General features: G+C 40.6%; 1 protein-coding gene across 1 annotated transcript in view; it reads left to right on the top strand.

Moving 5' to 3' along the window:
• DCP1A (decapping mRNA 1A) overlaps positions 1 to 6,410 on the top strand; it is a 54,125-nt gene extending 47,715 nt beyond the window's left edge. The window contains exon 11 of the mRNA XM_032804182.2: positions 2,294 to 6,410. Within this exon, the coding sequence (XP_032660073.1) occupies positions 2,294 to 2,371 (78 nt within the window). The 3' untranslated portion in view covers positions 2,372 to 6,410. The remainder of the gene's footprint in view (positions 1 to 2,293) is intronic.
• Positions 6,411 to 21,650: the final 15,240 nt, after the last annotated feature.

Genomic DNA, 21,650 nt, shown 5'->3' with positions numbered 1-21,650 from the left:
TAGTATTGCAAATCTCAAAGGATCTGCAAAATTTGTGGGTAAAGAGAAAAGTTGCAGAGTCCCTGTGCCATTCTGTGGGGTTTAATGCTGAAAGGGGTGATTTGATACAGAATTTTGCCCACAAGAAGTTGAAAATATGTATGTAAAATCAACATATATTTCATTAATAGCTCAACCTGGAAGTAACTGAACCATTATATTTTTATTTAACAAAATATTCCAGTTACAGATGAGTTTTCTTTGTTCCTTTTTTAGGGGCATGAGCTCACCTTGAAATGGAAACTGCAAGCATTCTGATCATTGAATTAGAAAGTTTTAAATTTAAATTAATGCTTCAATTAATATTTCTACTGCAATTCTGTTTTGCAACTTCTGCTGCAATGTTCCTCAGGGCAGGTCTAAACTTAGAACGCTGTAGCTGCACAGCTGCACTGAAGCAATTGCTCTCCTGTTGATGTAGTAGCATCTTCACTGAAGTGCTACAGTGGCGCTTCTCCTGTCAGCATAGTTAATCCATCTCCATTAGAGGCGGTAGCTGTGTCGACAGGAGGAGTCCTCCCATCAACATAGCACTGTCTACATGGGGGGCAAGGTCAGTAAAACTATATTGCTCAGGGATGTAGATTTTTCCCACCCCTTGGTGATGTAGTTATACCAATGTAATGCAGACGTGGCCTCAGTGAATCACAACAGAGCTATTGCTCTGATAGAGCCATATAGAAAGCGGATTATTTAGCCTCTTTCTGTTGTAAAATTATTACCAATGTCGCAAAACTTTGTGCATCATCAGGGGTCTCTTGCTCTTTCCACACTGATATCACACACTAAATGCAGCTCTAAAAATAAGACTACAGGAACATAGCTCCTAGTGATAGAATTGTTAGGACTGGAAGCAGCCCATAGTAAGTCATATAATCAGCTTGGTGGCTGTTTTTGTTCTTTTGCATGACCTGCTTTTTTTTTTGCAGGACCTGCAGCTGCAACAAAAAACACTTGCTGACCCAGGAAAAACCTGGAAACTGAGCTCAACTGCCAGTCTTTTGTGTTCTTTTTATTTTATTTTATATTATGTATTTATTTATGTATTTGTTATCAGAGGCAGATTGCCCAGATTTCTGCCTGTAATCTTGAGGATGCTATTTGTGCTGTTCCAGTTCCAAAGGGAGCAGTACTTTTTATGTGCAGTCTGTATATGCCGTATTTAGACAGGAACCTGAAGGTTTATCAAAATTGTCCTCCCCAGAAGTGGGGAATTACTATAAATAGTGACTGCAGTAGAATACAAAGGTCTGAAGTGCAAATAATGCTGAAGGAGAAAAATATTCATCTTCACGCTGATTGATTAGGTGTCTGTTGTAGGCTTTACCATTTGAATGTTTAGAACCCAAGAAAACTAGAATATCTTTAAATATTGCATATAAGTTAGCGTGCTTAGTTTCCCAGTTATATATTGATCTAGAATTTTAGACCAAGGAACGCACTATGCATTGTTTTCCAAATTTGTCTTGGAAGTGCAAGAAATTACAGAAAGTCTTTCCGTATAATTGCTGGCACTGCTTGGAGATGGATTTGGGAGTCAGTGCTGTTCAGGAATGCACAAAAAGCAGAATTCACTGCACCCCTGCGATGCTCAGGTAATAGGACTTGATGTGGTTGAAGTGAGCAGCAGTTCTGAGGGACAGGGAAACTAGTACCTTCCAACCTAGGGCCAGGACTGTAGTGCACGTTCTCTTCCACTCACTTAAAACTACTAGTACACTGCAAGGCGGGATGGGTGGCTGTTGTCCCTCAGTGCTACTCAGGGCCGGCTCCAGGCCCCAGCGCACCAAGCGCATGCTTGGGGCGGCATGCCGCGGGGGGCGCTCTGCCAGTTGCCAGGAGAGCGGCAGGCGGCTCCGGTGGACCTCCCGCAGGCGTCCCTGCGGAGGGTCCGCTGGTCCCGCGGTTCCGGTGGAGCATCTGCAGGCACAGCACCCCCTGCGGTGTGCCGCTGTGCTTGGGGCGGCGAAATGGCTAGAGCTGGCCCTGGTGCTACTTGTGCTGGATGTTAGAACCGCTTGCAGTGTATAATCATGGATCTTACGGTCCTGACCCCCAGCCTCACACTCCCCCATTCTATGTGGTGCCTGTGCAACAGTGCCTTCATGCAGCCAGTCCTCCCTGTATTCTCCACTCTGAAGAGACGCAGACCCCATCTTGAGGTTTAAGTTACACACAATTAAGTAGCAAAAATCAGCACTTAAGTGTATGTTTTTAGTTAATGTTCTGCATGTGCTCTTTTCCCCTCCTGCAGAATGATTCCAGTTTTCTCAGTACTATTCATGACGTCTACTTGCAAGTCCTGACCAAGAATACAGACATCAAACTATAATTGTCAGTTGAAGTGTATTAACTTCAATATGTCTGCTTCTGAAACAATTATGCCTCATCTATAAAGCTGTAATATTTTTTTAAAAAGAATATTTAGTTTTCAGTGTCTTGAATTTTGAACCTGTTGGGAAAGACTATTCCTTAAAAATACTTCTTAAAGTAATCTGCTCGGAAGTGATCTAGGTTTCACTGTGATCGTCACCAGCAAACCTTTGTTTCTAAGGAAAAGTTGTTTAGTTGCATATGAGTTTTCATTAGCATTAAGCGAATGTGCAAATGTTTTCTCTGACTTTTATTTCTAACTATCTTCAGTATTGAAGAGTTAAGGGGATCAGTGCTGTTTTTAACCTATCAAGTATACAGTACACTACACAGATCAGAATAAAACTCAGTTGTAAAACCCACTTCTGGTTGTAAGGGCTTTGTAAGGCTGGAAAGGCTTATTTATTATAATAAACTGCTTGGTTGGTGGAAGATACTGCAGTCAGGCTTAGAGGGTGTTTGAGGTAGGGGTTACAAATACTTTTGCCCATTCCTGAGCAATAAACAGCTTTTACCCATTGCACATCCTTATTTTGAAACTGTTCCGTTAGATTTTGGTTTCGCATCTTTGGCGACAAACACGTGTCCGATGAAATATGCTTGGTTACTCTAAAAAGATTGAATCCAAAGTGTGCACAATCCTAGGATAAGGCATTCATGCGCTTTTAAGTAACAGTCTGATTCTGTACATTTTTAAAATCAGATCTGGGGAGGAACATCACTCTGACTATTATATATAGCCCCGGGGAATAGGAAAATGATATTTGAAGTATGTTGTTTCTGTTAAGCTAAGGATGAGCCAGTGCCAGAATTGAGTTTCATTATTCACTTGTGTTGGCACTGTAGTGTTTAAAACTATACAGATGCGAAACAATTACAAACTGACCCCTTGCCTCCAAATTTTTTTTTCACATTGTGTAGTGTTGCATTGTGTTTAGTTGAAAAGTGAACACTTCTTACTTATGGTTTACCATTTCAGTATTTACCAGTGTAAGAATCAGACTTCTTCATGTCTCCCCGTTTGAAGTCAGAAAAGAATCTAATGATATTTTACTGTGCTGCTACGGGTCTATCTGTGACTTATATTTATTTCTATATGGCATGAAAAGTTAGTTAGTAAAGTAGATCTCAGTTGATTCCAGCACTAGTAATTGTTAGGGATGATTTTTGAGTAGAGAGGTCTTGGTATATTTGGTAAAGAATAATTTGTAGTAAATGTAACCAGTTAGGATGCTTTGCTTATTTTTTCTAAGCACTATTGCAATGAAGAAGGAACAAGTTTTGTTTGGCTCTACAAAATAGGATATCCTAGGGATTAGTTGTAATAATGTTGACATAGTCAAGAGTGCTGGGTCATTTCACTGGAAATGATCAAATAAGCTTTAATTGTGACTCCATCACAAATCAGTGGGTTTCTTACAGTTATAACAAAATGTTTGTTTGCATTTTTCATGTCTAATAACTATTTTACTTTGAACTTTGTTTTTGAATAGAAAAGATTTTTGTTTAGCAAAATCTGCCTTCTGAAGAGTTTTTCAGCCTTTGAACTTAGTGTTTTCAATTAAAAATATTTAGTATTTTCATGTTAAGTGTGTAGAATTCAGGGAAACATGCTAGTGATCATGTCTATTTACCAAGAAATATATTAGCATTAATGGTAGCATTTGAATTCAGCAACAAAGACTTTCTGGACTTTTTGTAAGGAAGAAGGCGACCTTCCTATTCACATACTAGAATTATAATAACATGCAGAAAGCAATGTGAATTTGATTGGTTTATCTAAACCCAAACACCTGATCCAAATAAAACTTGTGAAGACCTTTTTGGAGGAGAAAGATCAGGCAAAAATGCCAAACGAAAGAGCAGTGCTCTTTGATATAGTCCTAGTGGACAATAACCAAGACCCTCAAACAGGTGTCTTTCTCTGGCTTCAGCAAAAACTGAAGCAGTCCTTTCTTGACTTTTATGAGCATTTCTGCTAGCTTGAAGAGGAGAGTGGATGGAAGGAGGAGTTCCCAAGTATAGAAATGAGAAAAGGAGCTACTGAGATGATACAAATTACAAACATTTCTGTTAACTTTCAGTTAAATACAGTCTCATCTTTAAAATGTTATAGCCAAAGATTTATATAAATGATGGGATACTGAGGATTTCCCTCATATGGATTGTACTTTCATTTTAAGTCTGTAAGTCATGAATAGTTGACGATAAAGGGAATGTTATTTTAAGTATCAACATCATTAGGAGGGTTTGATTATGATCTAAACCCCAAACGTTTTATATTTTTGTTTAATGTGCTTGTGTTATAACTGTCCAGGAACCTCAGCATGATGTTGGTAGATCCAAGTTCTCTTCATTTTTATATTCTGCTAATCTGAAAAAGTGTCTTCCCAGCTTGCAGAATGATTTTAAATCATCACGACTAAGCAAGCTTCCTAATGAGTACAGCTGATTTCTGTTCATACTGAATTCTTACTCACATTTACTCCACCTGCTGTATGTATAAACAGACGCACACTGGGAGAACAGTAGTCTCCTGCATATGCAGAGTGCCATGATAGTGCTTTTTGTAATATGACAACATTTATCAGATAAACCTCTTTAATGAAGAACTGCATTGTAAAACAAGCTCTGCTGCAACATAAAACTGGAGATGTTTTATAATGTGGAAGTTGTTTGACAGCTTTATTCTGATTATTTTGAACTTTTGTATTCTAAAAGGGTCAAGTTTGTTTCATTGCTTGATTCATGTTAGCTGCATGTACTGATAGCTAATGCATAGCTAGTTACCATGGGTCATCACAGCAACTTAACATGATCATTTAAAGTGGCTTTTTGTTTTGGTAAAACTACTACTTAATGTGATTGTATCCATTAATTCTGAGAGTGAAAACAATTAGTTTAGACTATTTTCCCAAAATTAATTATCCGTCTAAGCATGTGTTTTCTGTGGTCAATGTTAAGTCACTTTAAAAATGATAACCTTCTAATCAAAGATGGTTTTAAGATTTACAGCTTTATTATTATTCACAAAATTAAAATTGTTTATCAGTTTTGTAGCTGCTAAGTTAATATTGCAAAGTTGTATGAAAAATACTGAACAGCTATTAATTTGGAAGCAATATATCTTGTAAAAGTAGAAAATATTTGCAAAAGAATTGGGGCAAAAAGTGTGAAACTGAAAGAGTGATTATTAATTTTAGTTTCATATAACAAATGTTTGACTTGCAGGTATTGATATTCAGCATGTTTGAACATTTGCAGCTGGACATGTTTCATTTTGCCTACATTTTGTTTTGCTTCATATTGGTACATTCCTCGAACCTATAATGCCCCATCTAATCAAGTATGTAATTACTGGGAAACTTTAAAAAGAGAGTCATTACTTCGGAAAGTTATCTTTAAAAGTATGTGAGAAATCAGCCACTTTTTCCAGCTATTTGAATTGCTTCTTGCTTACAGCATATCTTTACAGGAGGAATGTGTGCAATATATTTCACCTCAGTTTAGTCTGACGTTGTGAAAATGTTAAGATGCAATATCTTCCTTCCACTTTAAATTGTAAAAAATTGCAATATCTTTCCCTGATGGACTATTTATTTTTATCTATTCTGTGCATGGGCACATTGGTGGGGGGTGTTTTAAAATGTAACGTATGCATTTTTAACTGTCAGATTATTTTTTTCTTTTTTTACCACTTTCAGTTGCACCAGTTATTATTTACTTGCATGTTCTTACAGTAGGAAGGTGCTCAAGACATTGGAATTTCTAGTAATGATTTCTGGAAACATACGGTATGCAAACAGGTTTTTTTAAAGTCAGTAAACATAGATACTGCATCACTAACATTATGATATGGACTTCTTTATACCATCTATGTATGTTTGCAAATATTAAGTTATTGCATAAATGTTTAAGAATTAGCATTTTTCATCCAAAATTTTGTATGTTTGCAAATATATTTTTGTAATAAAATTTCAAAAACAAATATTTCAGCATCTCTTACAGTCTTCCAGCGTTTTATTTCATTTGCAGAGATAGGAACTAGCTATAAGTGTAAATTCAGAAGGTTCATTGGGGTCATTCATCCTCGTGCCTTAAATTTTAGATTTTGAATTTGGCAAACCAACCAATCTTCATCCTGTTCTAAGAAGTAAACCTGTAAGATCTGTGTTGCTACTACTGCAGTTGCTTCCATTGGCTTCCATCTTAATATTTAATTTTTGTAGTACCCTTCTCATCCATTCTAGCAGATGTGACACTTGATAAACCAAATATTAATCTGAAACAGTTTAGATTTAGACTTGGTGGTGGTCTGAATTAATTCAGCAGCTGTCACTCTATACTAATTGATTATGGTAATACTGTGCTATTGTTGTTTTTGCTGCCTAAACCACTGGTGAGTATTATAGTTTTCAGAGTAGCAGCCGTGTTAGTTTGTGTCTGCAAAAAGAACAGGAGTCCTTGTGGCACCTTAGAGACTAACCAATTTATCTGAGCATAAGCTTTATTGGGCTACAGCCCACTTCATCAGATGCATGGAATGGAACATATATAGTAAGAAGATATATATACATACAGAGAACATGAAAAGGTGGAAGTTGCCATACCAACTCCAAGAGGCTAATTAATTAAGATGAGCTATTATCAGCAGAAGAAAAAAAACTTTTGTAGTGATAATCATGATGGCCCATTGCAGACAGTTGACGAGAAGGTGTGAGGATACTTACCATGGGGACATAGATTCAATTTGTGTAATGACCCAGCCACTCCCAGTCTCTATTCAAGCATAACATTAAAAAAACAGTAGGTGAACACTTCAGCCTCTCTGGTCACTCAGTAACAGACTTAAAGGTGGCAATTTTGCAATAGAAAAGCTTCAAAAACAGACTCAGCGAGAAACTGGTGAACTAGAATTAATTTGCAAACTAGATGCCATTAACTTGGGCTTGAATAGAGACTGGGAGTGGCTGGGTCATTACACAAATTGAATCTATGTCCCCATGTTAAGTATCCCTCACACCTTGTCAACTGTCTGGAACGGGCCATCTTGATTATCAATACAAAAGTGTTTTTTTTTTCTCCTGCTGAAAATAGCTCATCTTAATTAATTAGCCTCTTAGAGTTGGTATGGCTACTTCCACCTTTTCATGTTCTCTGTATGTATATATATCTTCTTACTATATGTTCCATTCCATGCATCTGATGAAGTGGGCTGTAGCCCATGAAAGCTTATGCTCAAATATACACCTTTTCTATTCTTAAAGGTAGTCGTGCCAACCAGACCGATCTCCTTCTTTGAGAAGGTAGCAGATTACTTAGACAGTGAAATGCGCTAGATCTTAAATTTACCTCGATTTCAGTAAGCATTATACACGGTTCACCATGGGAACTGTTAGTTAATTGGAAAGATGGGGATGTAGAAAGGTTGTAAGTGCCTCATGAACTGTTAAAGCGGAGACCTTCCACAGAGTACTGAGGTGAACTGTCAAGACTGAGGAGGTTACTAGTGGATATCCGTCAAGGATTCGGGTTTGGGACCAATCTTATTAACTTTATTACTGACGCTTCGCACAAAGAGCGGGAATGTTGCAATAAAGTTGCGGACGACACATAGTGGGGGGTAATTGCTACACGGAGAGACCGATACCTTATTCAGGGAAGATCTGACCACCTTAACTGGAGTTAATAGTAATAGATGAATATAATAGTGAAAATGTGCAAGGTCACACTTAGGGATAATAACAAAGATTTTACATATTAACTTGGAGACCATCAGTTTGGAAGCACAGGAGGAGGAACACCTTGAGGGTACTTGTGTGATAGCGGATGTTATAGAGCCCAATAGTGCGTATGCGCCGCAAAAAACAAATGCCTTTAGGGTCACTAGCGAGTATTCCAGCAGGATAAGGAGTGTTTAGTACTGTATATATTAAGGCGCTGGTGAGACCCCACCTGCGAATGTATTCCTTTGTGTCCATGTTTCTAAGAAGATGAATTCAAACTGGAACAGGTTACAGAGACGGGCTACTAGGATGACCAGGAAGGAAAACTGCTTTATGAAAGAGACTCCAAAGAGCTTGCTTGTTTATGCGCTAGCCAAAAGAAGGCTCCGGGATATGCTTGCTCTATATAAGTATATCAGGGGATTAAATGTAGTGAGAGACGCGGAGGGAATTCCAGTTGTAACTGTGGCAAGTATTAGGTGGCTGAGGAATGGGGAAACAACATAGCAATCTTTTAACTTATACAAGTAGGAAGGTACACTGGATATTAGAGTTAAGACTTAGAATTAGATGAAAGTTTAACCATGTAGGGTGAAGTTCTTTCGGGAACAGCCTTCAAGGGCAAGCTTTAGTGGGGAAAGAACTTGTCTGCCTTAAACAAGCTTGAAAGAATATATGGTAGTGATGTTGGATATAGATGGGATAGTTTATTGCCAATTGATTCGTTATTAATCAGCAGATCAACTCTGCTCAATGTCTGTGAGGGATTGGATGATGGATCTGAGTTACTGCAAGAGCAATTCATTTCCTAGGGTCTGTGGTGAGTCCTTGCCCACAACATGCTAGGTTTATGCGTCGATCCATATTTGGGGTTGGAAGAATTTTCCATCCTGGGACGGGTTGCAGGGGACTGAGGTTTTTCGCCTTCTCTGCGCGATGAGCAGTGGTGACTTGCTGGTGGATCTCTCTGCAGCTTGAGTCTTTCAAAAAATCAATTTTGCAGGACTTCAATAACTTCATCATGGAGGTTGGGTGTATATACAAAAGTGGATGGTGTAGGGTCTGTTGCTGTTTTGTACACTGAGTGCAAGACCTAGTGACAATATGGTCCGCTTTGACTCATGAGTCTGGTCTAAGTACTCAGTTCTTTTTATTAGTTTGGTAATTTTATTTATTTTGCAACAAATCTTGTAGCACAATTCACTGATAACACTACTTTTCCTTTTTATGAAGATTTTTTTGGATATCCTTTGCATCTTGAATGCCAATATATTTTCAGGCTGAAATAGACATAAACAATATTATAAAGGTTTCCAATTTCCTTACAAACATTATTTAATTGTTTTAAGAATAATCAGAATGGAGAATTGAGACCAACAGGGTAACAAATTCAGAAGTTAATGTAGTGGAGTAAGTTCCAGATGTGCTACTTTGCATTAAACTCCCCAGTAAATTCAGTCTGTCTTGATCTACTTCCCACCAACAGATCTTGAAGACAAGCCAGTTTCGTTATAACAGCTCCCAAACCTGAAACAATACTCACCAGCACCACGCAACATACAGCATAAAACTATACCAGGAATCTATCCTGGAACAAGCCCAGATGCCAGCTATCAAGTGCAAGCGTCATAGGACCTAACTTCACATCAACCATGCCATGCAGGCTCATTCACCTGCACATTACCAATGTACTACTATGCCATCATGCTGCCACGAATGCCCTCTGCCATCGTACTTTGGTCAACGACCGTCTTACACAGACGAAATAGGACACAAATCTGACATCTAGGAATTCATAACATTTAAAAACCCAGTGGGAGAAACACCTTTAATATCTTCAAACCACTCTGCAGGAAGAGCTGAAGGTGCATTTGCAAACAAGAAACTTCAAAAACTAGACTCAAAGAAAGACTGGCATGACTCGAATTAATATTGCAATTAAACAAGATACAATTAATTAACTTAGGTTTAAACAGAGACACAGAATGGTTGGGTCATTACACTAATTGAATCTATTTCCCTGTGTTAAGTTCTCCTCACACCTTCTTTGGGTCATCTCAATTATCACTTCAAAAGTTTTTTTTCTCCTGCTGCTGATAGCTCATCTCAATTGATTAGACTTCCTGTTGGTATGCATACTTCCACCTTTTCATGTTCTCTGTATGTATAAATATCTCCTGTCTCTGTGTTTCATTCTATGCATCCAAAGAAGTGAGCACTTCTCACGAAAGCTTATGCTGAAATAAATTTGTTAGTCTCTAAGGTGCCACAAGTACTCCTTTTCTTTTTACTTACACCCAGTCTCCTAACAGATTAGCAAATCTAAGAGGATGTAATTTACACACTGAAGAGGCAAAACTGTATGTAAAAACAGGATGGTGCTATCTTTGTAGCTGTAAGTGGAATGGGAACTGCACTATATATGCAAGCAGGTCCTCTCTAATTGCCTTGCATGGCAGCCTTCCAGTAGGAGAGTGATAACTTTTATGGAATAGTCATGAAAACAAAACAACAGCCATAATGGCCTGAATTCTGGCTTTGCTTGCCATGTCAAATTTGTTCCATACAACTGTCAACACAGAGGTGGAGGATTGAGTACTGTGGACACGGTCTCTTCTGTTTATAGAGATTCAGTGAAGAATTATATTTTCCTGCAACTAAACTACATCATCCACTGCGTAAATAAAATTCTCCTTAAATTTGGGCCAATTTTTTTTTCCTCTGGCCTCCCATCTCACATGTCAGTTTGGACTTAGAAAATACTCTTGTCCATTGCAGAGTGCGTTTGGGTGGAAGCATGTGTCAAAAATCAAATAAAGAAAGGTGGTTACAGTATTATGGAGAAACGAGTGGGAGGCTAGGAGCTTGGGGCTCTGCTTTCTGGTCTTCCTTCAGCAGGTGCTGTCCAGCAATGCAGTATACCTTCATCTGTGTTTGTAAATGTTTCAAATGCTGGGGCTAGCTCGCTCCGTTCAAGGCTATCAAAGTAGCTGAAAGGAACACTACACTTTTCTCTAATGCCTCTTAGAGAATGAAATATCTGCCAAAACTAAATATATGAAAATGAATTTCCCAGTGTATTTTGAAATACCTATCACTGTTTTAATACCTCCCTCCAATGAACTAGACTATGTGACTCTGAGGTCTGACCTCTTAGTGATGCTGCAGTGTACTTCCCAGCAGGAGGCAGAGTTTCATGAAATAGAATTAGGGCGTAGAAAATTCATCCACTGAAATCTGACTCTTCCAATTGAATTTTCGGGTAAATTCTCATGGGGTTAGAGGATGAAATACATATATGCTGTGGCACATACAAATAGCACATGCTAAAGAAAACATTGTGACAAAGATCCTCAGCTTGTGTAAATAGGAACATCTTTACTGACTTCAGTAAACCCACACTCATTTACACCACTTTAGGATGCGATTCATTGTGCAACAGTATATTTATTAATGCTCAGTTATGCCTCACACCCTACAAAGTGACTGGATTGCCGTGGGGCTGACCAATATCATGTTACTGGATCAGAGGAGAGGAAAACTGCTACCACCCCTTCTCACAGTTACAAATGTTGTTTCATGAAATAGTGGATTTTTCTCCCTTTCATTTAAGAGTTGAAAATGAATTGTGTGTTTTTATTTTTACAAGTTTTTTAACAATGCATTTAAGCAATTCTTAAATTAACCCAAACATTAAAAAACACACCTTAAAATAACTTTTAAATGGTTTTCAACACTTGCTAGTGGAACTTGATTTGTCTGCCTTCATTCTGTTTCATGAAATTGTACTTTCCAAGAGTGAAGATGGTGGCTTCTTCCTTGTTGCTTTAAATATTGTATTATATGTCAGGTAATTTTTTTTTTAAGGAGGTTTCTTGTCTTTGCAAGTAGACATCATGATTAGAATCACATTTATGCTACTCTGCTGTTTTCCTGAAAAGATGAGCAACTTAAACTGTTCCACAGAGATGAACTCTCTTGTCTTTCTTAAATTGTAAGTGTTGTTATTAATGATTACTATCATTTCTCTAACTTGACAGGTTTACTAGTCTAGGCCAACTTGGAAATCTGATGAGAACAGCACTCCTATACGCTCTCTCTACTTCCATCCAGACTGAAACTGGGAAATTTCGAGTCCATTTTTCTTTGCTCGATTAAACCTTCAAACCGCTTGGCAAAGATTAAAACTAGTTAATACCAAACAGTTTGCCCATCTCTAGGAGAAGGCTCATAGGCTAATGTAATTAGCTACATCAAACAATCTTGCCCTATCAAAGTTAACTTCTATTAAGGATTTATTTTATCTGGCAGATAAACATTAAATGTACATATATAAATATTTGAAAGTCTCCCACTGATGTTAACTTTCACTAATGTATAGAATTGACATGTGCGGCCATATTCTGATCTGTTACTCTAGTTTATCTAAACCAGGCTATTGACCATTGTGTCAAAAGCTCAATCGCTATGAATTGGTGCACTAATAATTTTGTTTGTAAAATGTTTGTACATCTTCCAGTTTTCTCGTGCTTTCCATTAAATTCCTTCTTTGTGCAGGACTTCCGAAAGGGCCAGTTAAGCAGTGGGAAAGAGAGGAGGCTTAGGAGTGAGGTAGAACAAAAGGAGAGCAAACAGGAAATAGAAATGCAGGTAACAGAAAAGAGTTGAAGCAAAACGTAGATGGGAAATGTGGAGAGAGGTGATTAGCAGTGAGGTGATAAGGGATAAATGAGAAATACAAAGACGTTACATGGAACACAGAAGAAACCAGTCGCTCTGCTGTAAGTTACAATTTCATTCCTGGGCTGCTGCATGCCTTCTTTGGGTGATTACCAGGGTTTAGTGGCTGAGGATGAAATGAGGTTCACATTGAGGAATCCAGAATATTTCAGTCCATACATTGATAACCAAGCTGGGTTGGGCATGATCTCACTTCCCCAGTCTGTGCTGTGGTAGCACTGAACTATTTGCCAGGTACATTATGGATTTTTTTAGTCTTCAGATATCCTGATCAGCATAATCGAGTTGTCAGACTACGGACATTTCCAATTCCTATTTCTTTTTTTGATGGTTCTTACATTAGAGCCCAAAATCGGTAGCTCTTGCTAAGAAAGAAGTTGTTCCTAGTGAATTGGCTCAGTCTCTCATTTTTCATAAATCTGGAGGGTTTTTTCCTATCTAAAATGTAAGTGCAATCCTATAAAATGCCCTGCAGGAAGTCTAATCACAAAAGCATAAGGAATATGCTTCCTTTTCAGGTTGACTGAAGGCACTTGGCCTTGAGCCTCACTTAAAGCATGCAGGTATGTGATATGAATCATATGGTTGGAGGGGACCTCAGGAGGTCATCTAGTCCAACCCCTTGCTCAAAGCAGGACCAATCCCCAGACAGATTTTTACCCCAGTTTCCTAAATAGCCCCCTCAAGGATTGAGCTCATAACCCTGGGCTTAGCAGGCCAATCCTCAAACCACTGAGCTATCCCTCCTGTACAGCATGTGCTTATTTCTTACATAAATAAATCAAGAGGCTCTGAGAGTAACCACGAGAGATGCTCTAGTGTGATGCTAACACAGTCCTTATGTGCTCTTACCCTAGAGAGAATATAGCTCTCGCATCCTGCCCCACTTTGTAGAAATCAGAGAAGGGTAGAGGAAGGATGAGAAGACTTTCTATTCCATCTCCTTGCCAACGTGGGATTGTGATCCACAGTATATTTTTCTAGTGTATTGTCCAGTTTACTTCTAAAATGCCAAGCAATAAGGCTTCTACTCCTCCACTGGGGAGACTAATCTCCAATCTGATAGATTTCATTGTAAGGACATTTTTTCTAATACTCAAAACTTTCCTTTCCACATCTTTATCTCATTACTGTGTTTGTGTTCCCCTGCATCTAATTGTTTTCCTCCATCGTTGATGCCCACACTGTTCAATGTTTGGAGATAGTTTTCATCTCCCCAATTGCCCCTTTATTTGTTGCTTAGCTAAACGATACATATTAAACTGCTTAGACTCTATTTTTGGATCCTGTTCCATCCAAGGCTGAAATCAATGGATCTTTGCACCGGTGTAGTGGTTTGGCAGTGCACAACAGCTTACATAATTGGGGCAAGAATTTGGGCCCTAGCCAGTCCTACTCCTAAAGGGCCTCCTCTCCTGCTGCTCTTTCCAAGAGGAATAATAATCCCCAAAACTGTTCTGTTGTAGGAAAGAAACTGAAATCCCTTTTCCAGGCAAACATTGCGTGAAATATTGGCCCCCCGCTGCAGTCAATGCCAAACTCTCATTTATTTCAATGGGGCCAGGATTTCTCCCATTGTAGTTTTACAGAGTATGACCTAATGTAAATGGGAAACCTGTTTTATTATTTATTAGTAGTATAGCAGGAGTTGCCTGTGAGCCCCAGTCATAAACCAGGACACCATTGTGCTAGGTACTGTACAAACATTGAACAAAAAAAGTCTTAATTTGGCTGTTGTAGATGCCTTTCCTGTTCCCCTTCTCCTTTCTATTTATACTGTAAACAGGAAACAGTCAGTTGGTTGTTTCTTTAAAATAGTGTCTCCTTATTTACACAAAGTAAGTTATTCCAATTTTGGTGACAAGATCTTTAACTATGGAGTTCAGTCATTTGAATGTAGATATTCCTTTAAACAGTGAGTCCTGATCAGATATGCGAGCCTATAATGACAAAGCAAATTCCTAGTCTGTTTGAATGCGGGGTCGGGGGAGGACTAGTTTGTTTACTTATCATGAGTCAAATAGCAGACAGTTACTCTGTAGATGAAATGAAGTTACTTTTAGGAGTGTGTGTCTATTGTAGAGATTTGCTAACATTTACCTAACTAAAACTGTGATCAGACAGAGGTAAAGGCTTGGCTTAAACAAGCGCAAGCAAAGATCTTCATAAGTAAGGCTGAAATCAGAGTGGCTGAATCAAAACCCCAGATCCAAATAGCCCCAAACTTTGCAGCATTTGAAATCTAGATCTGGTTCTAAATTTTGCAACTTGGGTCAGTCTCATACTGAACACTGAAACACTCCTGTAAATGACCTGCTTTGTGCTTAGGTATTGGATTGCATCTGTTATCCAAAGTAACTCATTAATGGGATTCCTGCAACTAGAGTGACCAGATGTCCCGATTTTATAGGGACAGTCCTGATTTTTGGGTCTTTTCCTTATATAGACTCCTATTACCCCCCACCCCTGTCCTGATTTTTCACACTTGCTGTCTGGTCATATTACCTGCAGCACTATGGTGAGATGGACGACTGTGTATGTGTGTCTACAGCAGTTTTCAATGGACTATCCATTCATTAGGGAAAGGGTAGTAGTCTCCCTGAGTAAAGGTCGCAACAAGCTTCAAATATAAAGCTGTTTTGCCTCTTAATATTTTGGCTTGAAAAATAGGTTTGGTCTGGAAATTGCCAGATTTACCCTGAAAACAAAGAATTATTCTTGTTGGCTTGTTTTCTGCAAAGTTTAAAAAAAATTATGACAATTTTTGAGTAAGAAGCCATTTAAAATATATCTTGACTTGAAATTTTGTTTTTTGTCTAACATCTGTTTGGGTCTCTCTAGCTCAAAACAGCTGGTTAGTTATCCTCCAAGCTTTCTAGAAAATTAAATCTCCTTAAACTCCTGGGCCAGCTATATTTGAAGAAAACAAGTTGAAGTTAAACAAAAATATGAATGTTTTTTGTGCAGCTATCCTTGGGTTCTGTCCTGTTCCCACTGACCCCAGTGGGAGTTGATTTACCACTGCTGCCTTTGGGAGCAGGTTCAGGCCCTGCATGACCATGTTGTACTCTGTGGGCTGTTGGTGGCTTCATCGAAAGAGCATGGGAGTGTTTATGTAGATAACAGAGAACAGATACCTTCCTTTAGCTGCTGCACTCAAGTCTCATGTGTGTTAGCAGACCCATACTGGACCCTCATGCTCTATCTCAGAGATAAGGCTCTTTCCTCAGTTCCCTGGCAAATTTTCTACGTAATCTTTAGCAAGTCACTCACACTACATTCACTGGTTACCTGATCTGAAGAAATGACTTGTGTATATTCTCCACAGATCAAGGGAGCCTTTTATTGTGAGAGGCAGGAGTAATTGTCATTTTGCTAGACCAGGCATCTCAAACTCCCAGCCCGTGGGCCATCTACAGCCCGTGAGCCTCCCCAATGTGGCTCGCAGGGCTCAAGCAGTTTTGGGGCCGGCTCTCCCTTGGCCCCACCTGCCACATCCAGGCACTCCCCACTCAGGGCCCCCGGCAGTGTAGCGGAGCTGAGAGGTATCTGCCTACTCGCTCCAGTTGCTGCTGGCCCCTCCCTGTGGCCCGGGGCATGGCTGTGCCTCTGTGCGCTTTCCGTGGCCCGAGTGCCCCTGTGGCCAATGGGATGCTGTGGGGGCAGTGCCTGGGGGCAAAATCACATGGAGCCCTGCCCCACCTTGGAGTCCCAGGTAAGCACCCCACCTCTGACCGTCTTCCAGAACCTGCACCCTCTCCCCTTCCTACACACCCCCTCCCACCTCCAAACTCCATCCCAGAGCCTGCATCCCCTCCCCACACCTCTCCAGCCCCCAAACTCTCACAACCCTGCACCCCCTCCCCACACACCCCTTCCCGCCAGCAAATTCCCTCCTAGAGCCTGCACCCTGTCCCCGCATACACCCCAGCCCCCAAACTCCATTCCAGAGCCCCTCTCCTACCCGAACTCCCTCCCAGAGCCCAATCTCTCACCTCTTCTGCACCCAAACTCCCTCCTAGAGCCTGCACCCCAATCCTCTACCACAGACCTCCTCCCCCACCCAAACTCTGTTCCAGAGCCTTAGGCAGGTGAGGGGTGGAGTTTTTGTAGGGAGGGTTCTGGGCAGCATGAGTGACAGTGGCCCGCTGGGAGGATTTGAGGTATGGCACTGGCCCTAAGGTAAATTGAGTTTGAGACTCCTGCACTAGATCTTGGAGTTTCCTCTTACAGAATGTGTCATCTATTTGAACAAGCACTTTTTAAAATGGATTTTGTTTTGTATTTTGAGATCCACTGGTGAAAGAACAGTAGTCACCCTCAGGCAGAGTGTTAAGATGCAGTACAGCCCGGGGACGGGGGGTGTAGCTATGGCGGCTTTAAGTTCCTTTTGTGCCCTCCTGATCCTGGGCTGCTACAGGCATGGGAGAGGCCCCCTTCCTCCCAGCATAATTTACACAGACTCCCTAGGCCAGGCTAAGTTATGGCTGCCCTATGAGCCACAGCCCAGAATCTCTACAATTGTTCCAAGCTGCAGCCCCAGCCAAACACTCCCTTCCTGCCCTTGTCATGCCTCCTGACAATTCGGGCTTGCAAGGGAGTCCTTGGAGGACAGCCTTACAGCTGTCCTCTGCAGCCTCTCTAATGAGGGAATCCCTCTCATGGCCTGACACGGGACTTTTGGGGGTCCTTTACACCATTTTGGCCCTCTTGCTTTGTGTAAAGGGGCTGGAGTGGAGGTGAGAGTCTCACTCAGAGCTTCTGTACGTTACTTTATACTTGATGTTCATAATTTGTTTATATATGAGGTGTGTAATGTCCTTAATTATTTATATCCTTGCTCTTAAGTGCTTAGGTTTTGCAGATGATATGCTAGGTAAGGACATATTTGCCAGTCAGCAGCCTTATTACTTTTTGGTTTTGGAATTTGATTTAAGGTCAAAATGTTAAAGCTAGGACAAAAGTTAAGCAACTAACTCCATCTTTAGATATCTAAATGAGTAGCCTGACTTTCAGTGGTGCAGAGCATCTGAAGCTCCCACTGAAGTCAGTGGAGTTGTCTCTATATATGTCTCACAGAGCCACATTCATTGCTGTGCTGTTTGCACAATTATAGCAAGAACAGCATTTAGGTTGGGGGGGTCTCTAAAAGGTGCTAATATGAGCACAAATTTTCTTATGCAGGAAGCAGGAAACTTCATGAGTTTTGATTTTGAGTATCTAGCTCATGGTTAACAATAGTTGTCAGAATCCCTAGGCGGCCCTCTGAGGCAGGAGCAGATGTAGGCTGCAGCACAGGCTGGCTAGCAGGATCAAGAGTAGTCTGTTCAAACAACTGGCAATGGAAGTGTTTGCACCCAGATAGTGATGCTGAGCAGACCAGAGAGACTGCTTCCCTATATACCTGGCTTGAGATCACCTGGGTGGGACTTCACCTGTGGATTTGCTGGACCCTGGTTGAATGGCATGGGGCGTATCACAAGACCTGCAGTTAATTGCCTCTGATGTTTCATCTGGCTAAAGAGGCTCAGGCTCAGAGGTAACTCAGGGGATGACTCAACATTCTTAAGCAGGCTCAGAGGTAACTCATCACAATAAGTGCAGTAGGTGGTAGGATTTATCTCCTTTTGAACACGGTCACATCCAGAATGAAAATGAGGGGATTGTCTAAAACCAGTAGTTCTCATGATTGGTGGAAGCCCAGTGCCTTTGGGCAGCCACCCCTTGGGCACCAATATCTTTTGGCACCATGTCTCCCAAAGGAGCTGGATCAGTAAGGAAGTTCACAAGTGTTAGTGCTGGTTCTAGCATATTGTGGAACTAACACTCTTGTTTCTGTGGCCTCTCCTCCCACAGTTGAAATCTGCTTTTTTTTCTGGCTTCACATTCTGAGGGTGCTTAAGTGGCAAATATTATATGTAATTTCCAAACTCAGTATAGACATGGCTTATTTTAGTGCTAGAGTTTGATGTCCTCTGTGAGATCGTGTAGGTCTTGCCTATCTCACAGGCATTAATGGCTTTAAGTGCTGCAGTTGCTGTTATGGAGCCTTGCTGTGTGGTTTGGAGCTCCTGATATTATGGACTCTTTTTCTTCAAAATTCTTGAATGAAAAACTAAGTTTTAACTCCCTCCAGGTCCAGAGCATTGCACTGTGGTAGCTTTCCCACAGTCTCCGCCCCCTCATTGGAATTCTGGGTTGCGCTCCCAATGTCTGATGGGGCAAAAACATTGACATAAGTGGTTCTGGGTACATGTCATCATCCCTTCCCCCTCGCCCCCCATGAAAGCAACAGGAAAAAATCATTTCTTGCCTTTTTTCACTGTCACCGTATGTCTACTGGATGCTGCTGGCAGACGCAGTACTGCAGAGCTACACAGCAGCATCCCCTGTGCTGATCAGCTCTCCACGCTGGGCAAACAGGAAATGAAATTCACAAGTTAGCGGGGCTTTTCCTGTCTACCTGGCCAGTGCATCCGAGTTCAGATTGTTGTCCAGAGCAGTCACAGTGATGCAGTGTGGAATAGCTCCCAGAGGTCAATACCGTCAAATTGCGTCCACACTAACCCTAATTTGAACCAGCAATGTCAATTTCAGCGCTGCTCCCTTCATTAGGGAGGAGTACAGAAATCAATTTTAAGAGCCTTTTATGTCGACAAAAATGGCTTCGTTCTGTGGACAGATGCAGGCTTAATTTGATTTAACGCTGCTAAATTCGACCTAAACTCGTAGTGCAGACCAGGCCTGAGTGCCAAAGACAACAGTGAACAATTGCAGAGGGTTCTCTGGAGTGGATTCTGCCCTTTGCTATTCCTAGATTTGGCAACTTTGTTCCCTTTTCCTGGTTGTGATTTTGGACTCAGCTGGTTGTTCCTTATCGTGGGTTACTGTGTGAAAACTTCTGCAAAAAGATGAATCTTCAACATGGCCTGAAAATGATTAACAGCAAGGAGGGAGGGAAGGAGGGTGTGTGTGTGTGATTTCTTCCAGTGAGCCCTATTGTCCATTATTTGTTATTTGTATGACACTGCTAAGCACTGTACAAACGGAACAAAAAAAGATCAACCATGCTGTATCTCCAGTGCTCGTAAGTTTCATTGTGAACACTTCCTGCTGCAATGTCCCATACAAACTTAGCTCAGTTATGGATAGAGAGGCAATTTCTGGCTGAAACTTAACTTGTTGAGAGCCTTAAAGATTAGGGCCTGGTTTTGAATTGATGTCACTGGTACACACCAGGGTTGGCCTCTGACATGGCATGAGGTGAATGATACATCATTTCATGTAACCTCTCATTAAAAATACATTTTCAAATACCTGAATGTGGTGTTAATTATAGAGTCATATAACATGGTTCACAAAATTATATAATTAGTAATAACAGAGGGAATAGGAAATTGAGATGCAAGGAAAGGGTAGTGGAGCAAGAACTGATTTAATATTAAACTTTGAAGTACTTGATTAAGTCAAAAATTGCTTTTTCCTTCAGATATTCATAGAAATTCATAGATTATATAAGGCCAGTAAGGATCATTGTGAATCATTTAGCCTGACGTGCATACGACAAGCCATAGGATTTCCCTGAATTAATTCCTGTTCGAACTAGAGCAGCATCTCCTTTATAAAAACATGCAATCTTGATTTAAAGATTTCCAGTGACGAAAAATCCACCACCACCTTTGATAAGTTGTTCCAAAGATTAATTACCCTCACTGTTAACAATTAATGCCTTGTTTCTAGTCTAAATTTGTCTAACTTCAACTTCCACCCATTGGGTCTTGTTAGACCTTTTGTCCGCTAGATTAAAGAAGCCATTGTCAAATATTTGTTCCCCATGTAGGTACTTGCAGACTCTGATCAAGTCACCCCTTATCTTTCTCTTTGTTAAGCTTAACAGATTGAGCTCCTGGAGTTTCTCACTATAAAGCTTCTATTCCAATCTTTCCAACATCCTTCTTGAACTGTGGACACTAGAACTGGATGCAGTATTCCAGTAGAAGTCACCCCACTGCCAAATACAGATGTAATAGAACCTCTATACTACTACTCAGAGGTGCCGACTTTCTAACATGCCGAGAGGTGCTCAACCCCTCCCCACTCTGCCCCAGGTCCTGCCCCCACTCTACCCCTTCCACCCAGGCCCCCCCGCCCCACCTCTTCTCATCCCATTCCACTCCTTCCCCCAAGCATGCTGTGCCCTCGCTCCTCCCTCCAGCACCTCCTGCACACCACAGAACAATTGATTGTGGCAGGTAGGAGGCACTGGCAGGGATGAGGAGGTGCTGATCCGCGGGGCCCATGACAGACAGGAGGTGCTGGGGGGAGCTGATGGGAGGCTGCTGGTGGATGCTCAGCTTTCTTCCAGTCCTCTGGAACTTCACCAGCGTTCCAATACTTATTCATAATGAACAATAATGGTCCAGAGAGCTCCTTGGCCAGCTCTTTTAAAACTCTTGAATGAAAGTTATCCAGATTTTGCCGATTTAAAAATATCTAACTTCAGTATCTGCTGTTTCACATCCTCTTTAGTTAATCTTAGTTGAAATGGAAAGTATTTCATCACCATAAGATAAGAATACATCACCTAGCTTTTTCCCAAATACAGAACAAAAATATTTATTGAACACTTGTGGCCTTTTCTATATTATTGACAAATCTGTCATTTCCATCCAGTAATGAACTGCTAACATGCCCTTTGTTCCTAATATACTTTTTAAAAAAAAAATCCTTATTTTTCTTAACTATGCAGGCCATAGATTTTTCCCCTTGTCC

This window comes from Chelonoidis abingdonii, chromosome 17 (genome assembly GCF_003597395.2).
Source record: "Chelonoidis abingdonii isolate Lonesome George chromosome 17, CheloAbing_2.0, whole genome shotgun sequence".
NCBI lineage: Eukaryota > Metazoa > Chordata > Testudines > Testudinidae > Chelonoidis > Chelonoidis abingdonii.
This window is presented reverse-complemented; position numbering and strand designations above follow the sequence as displayed.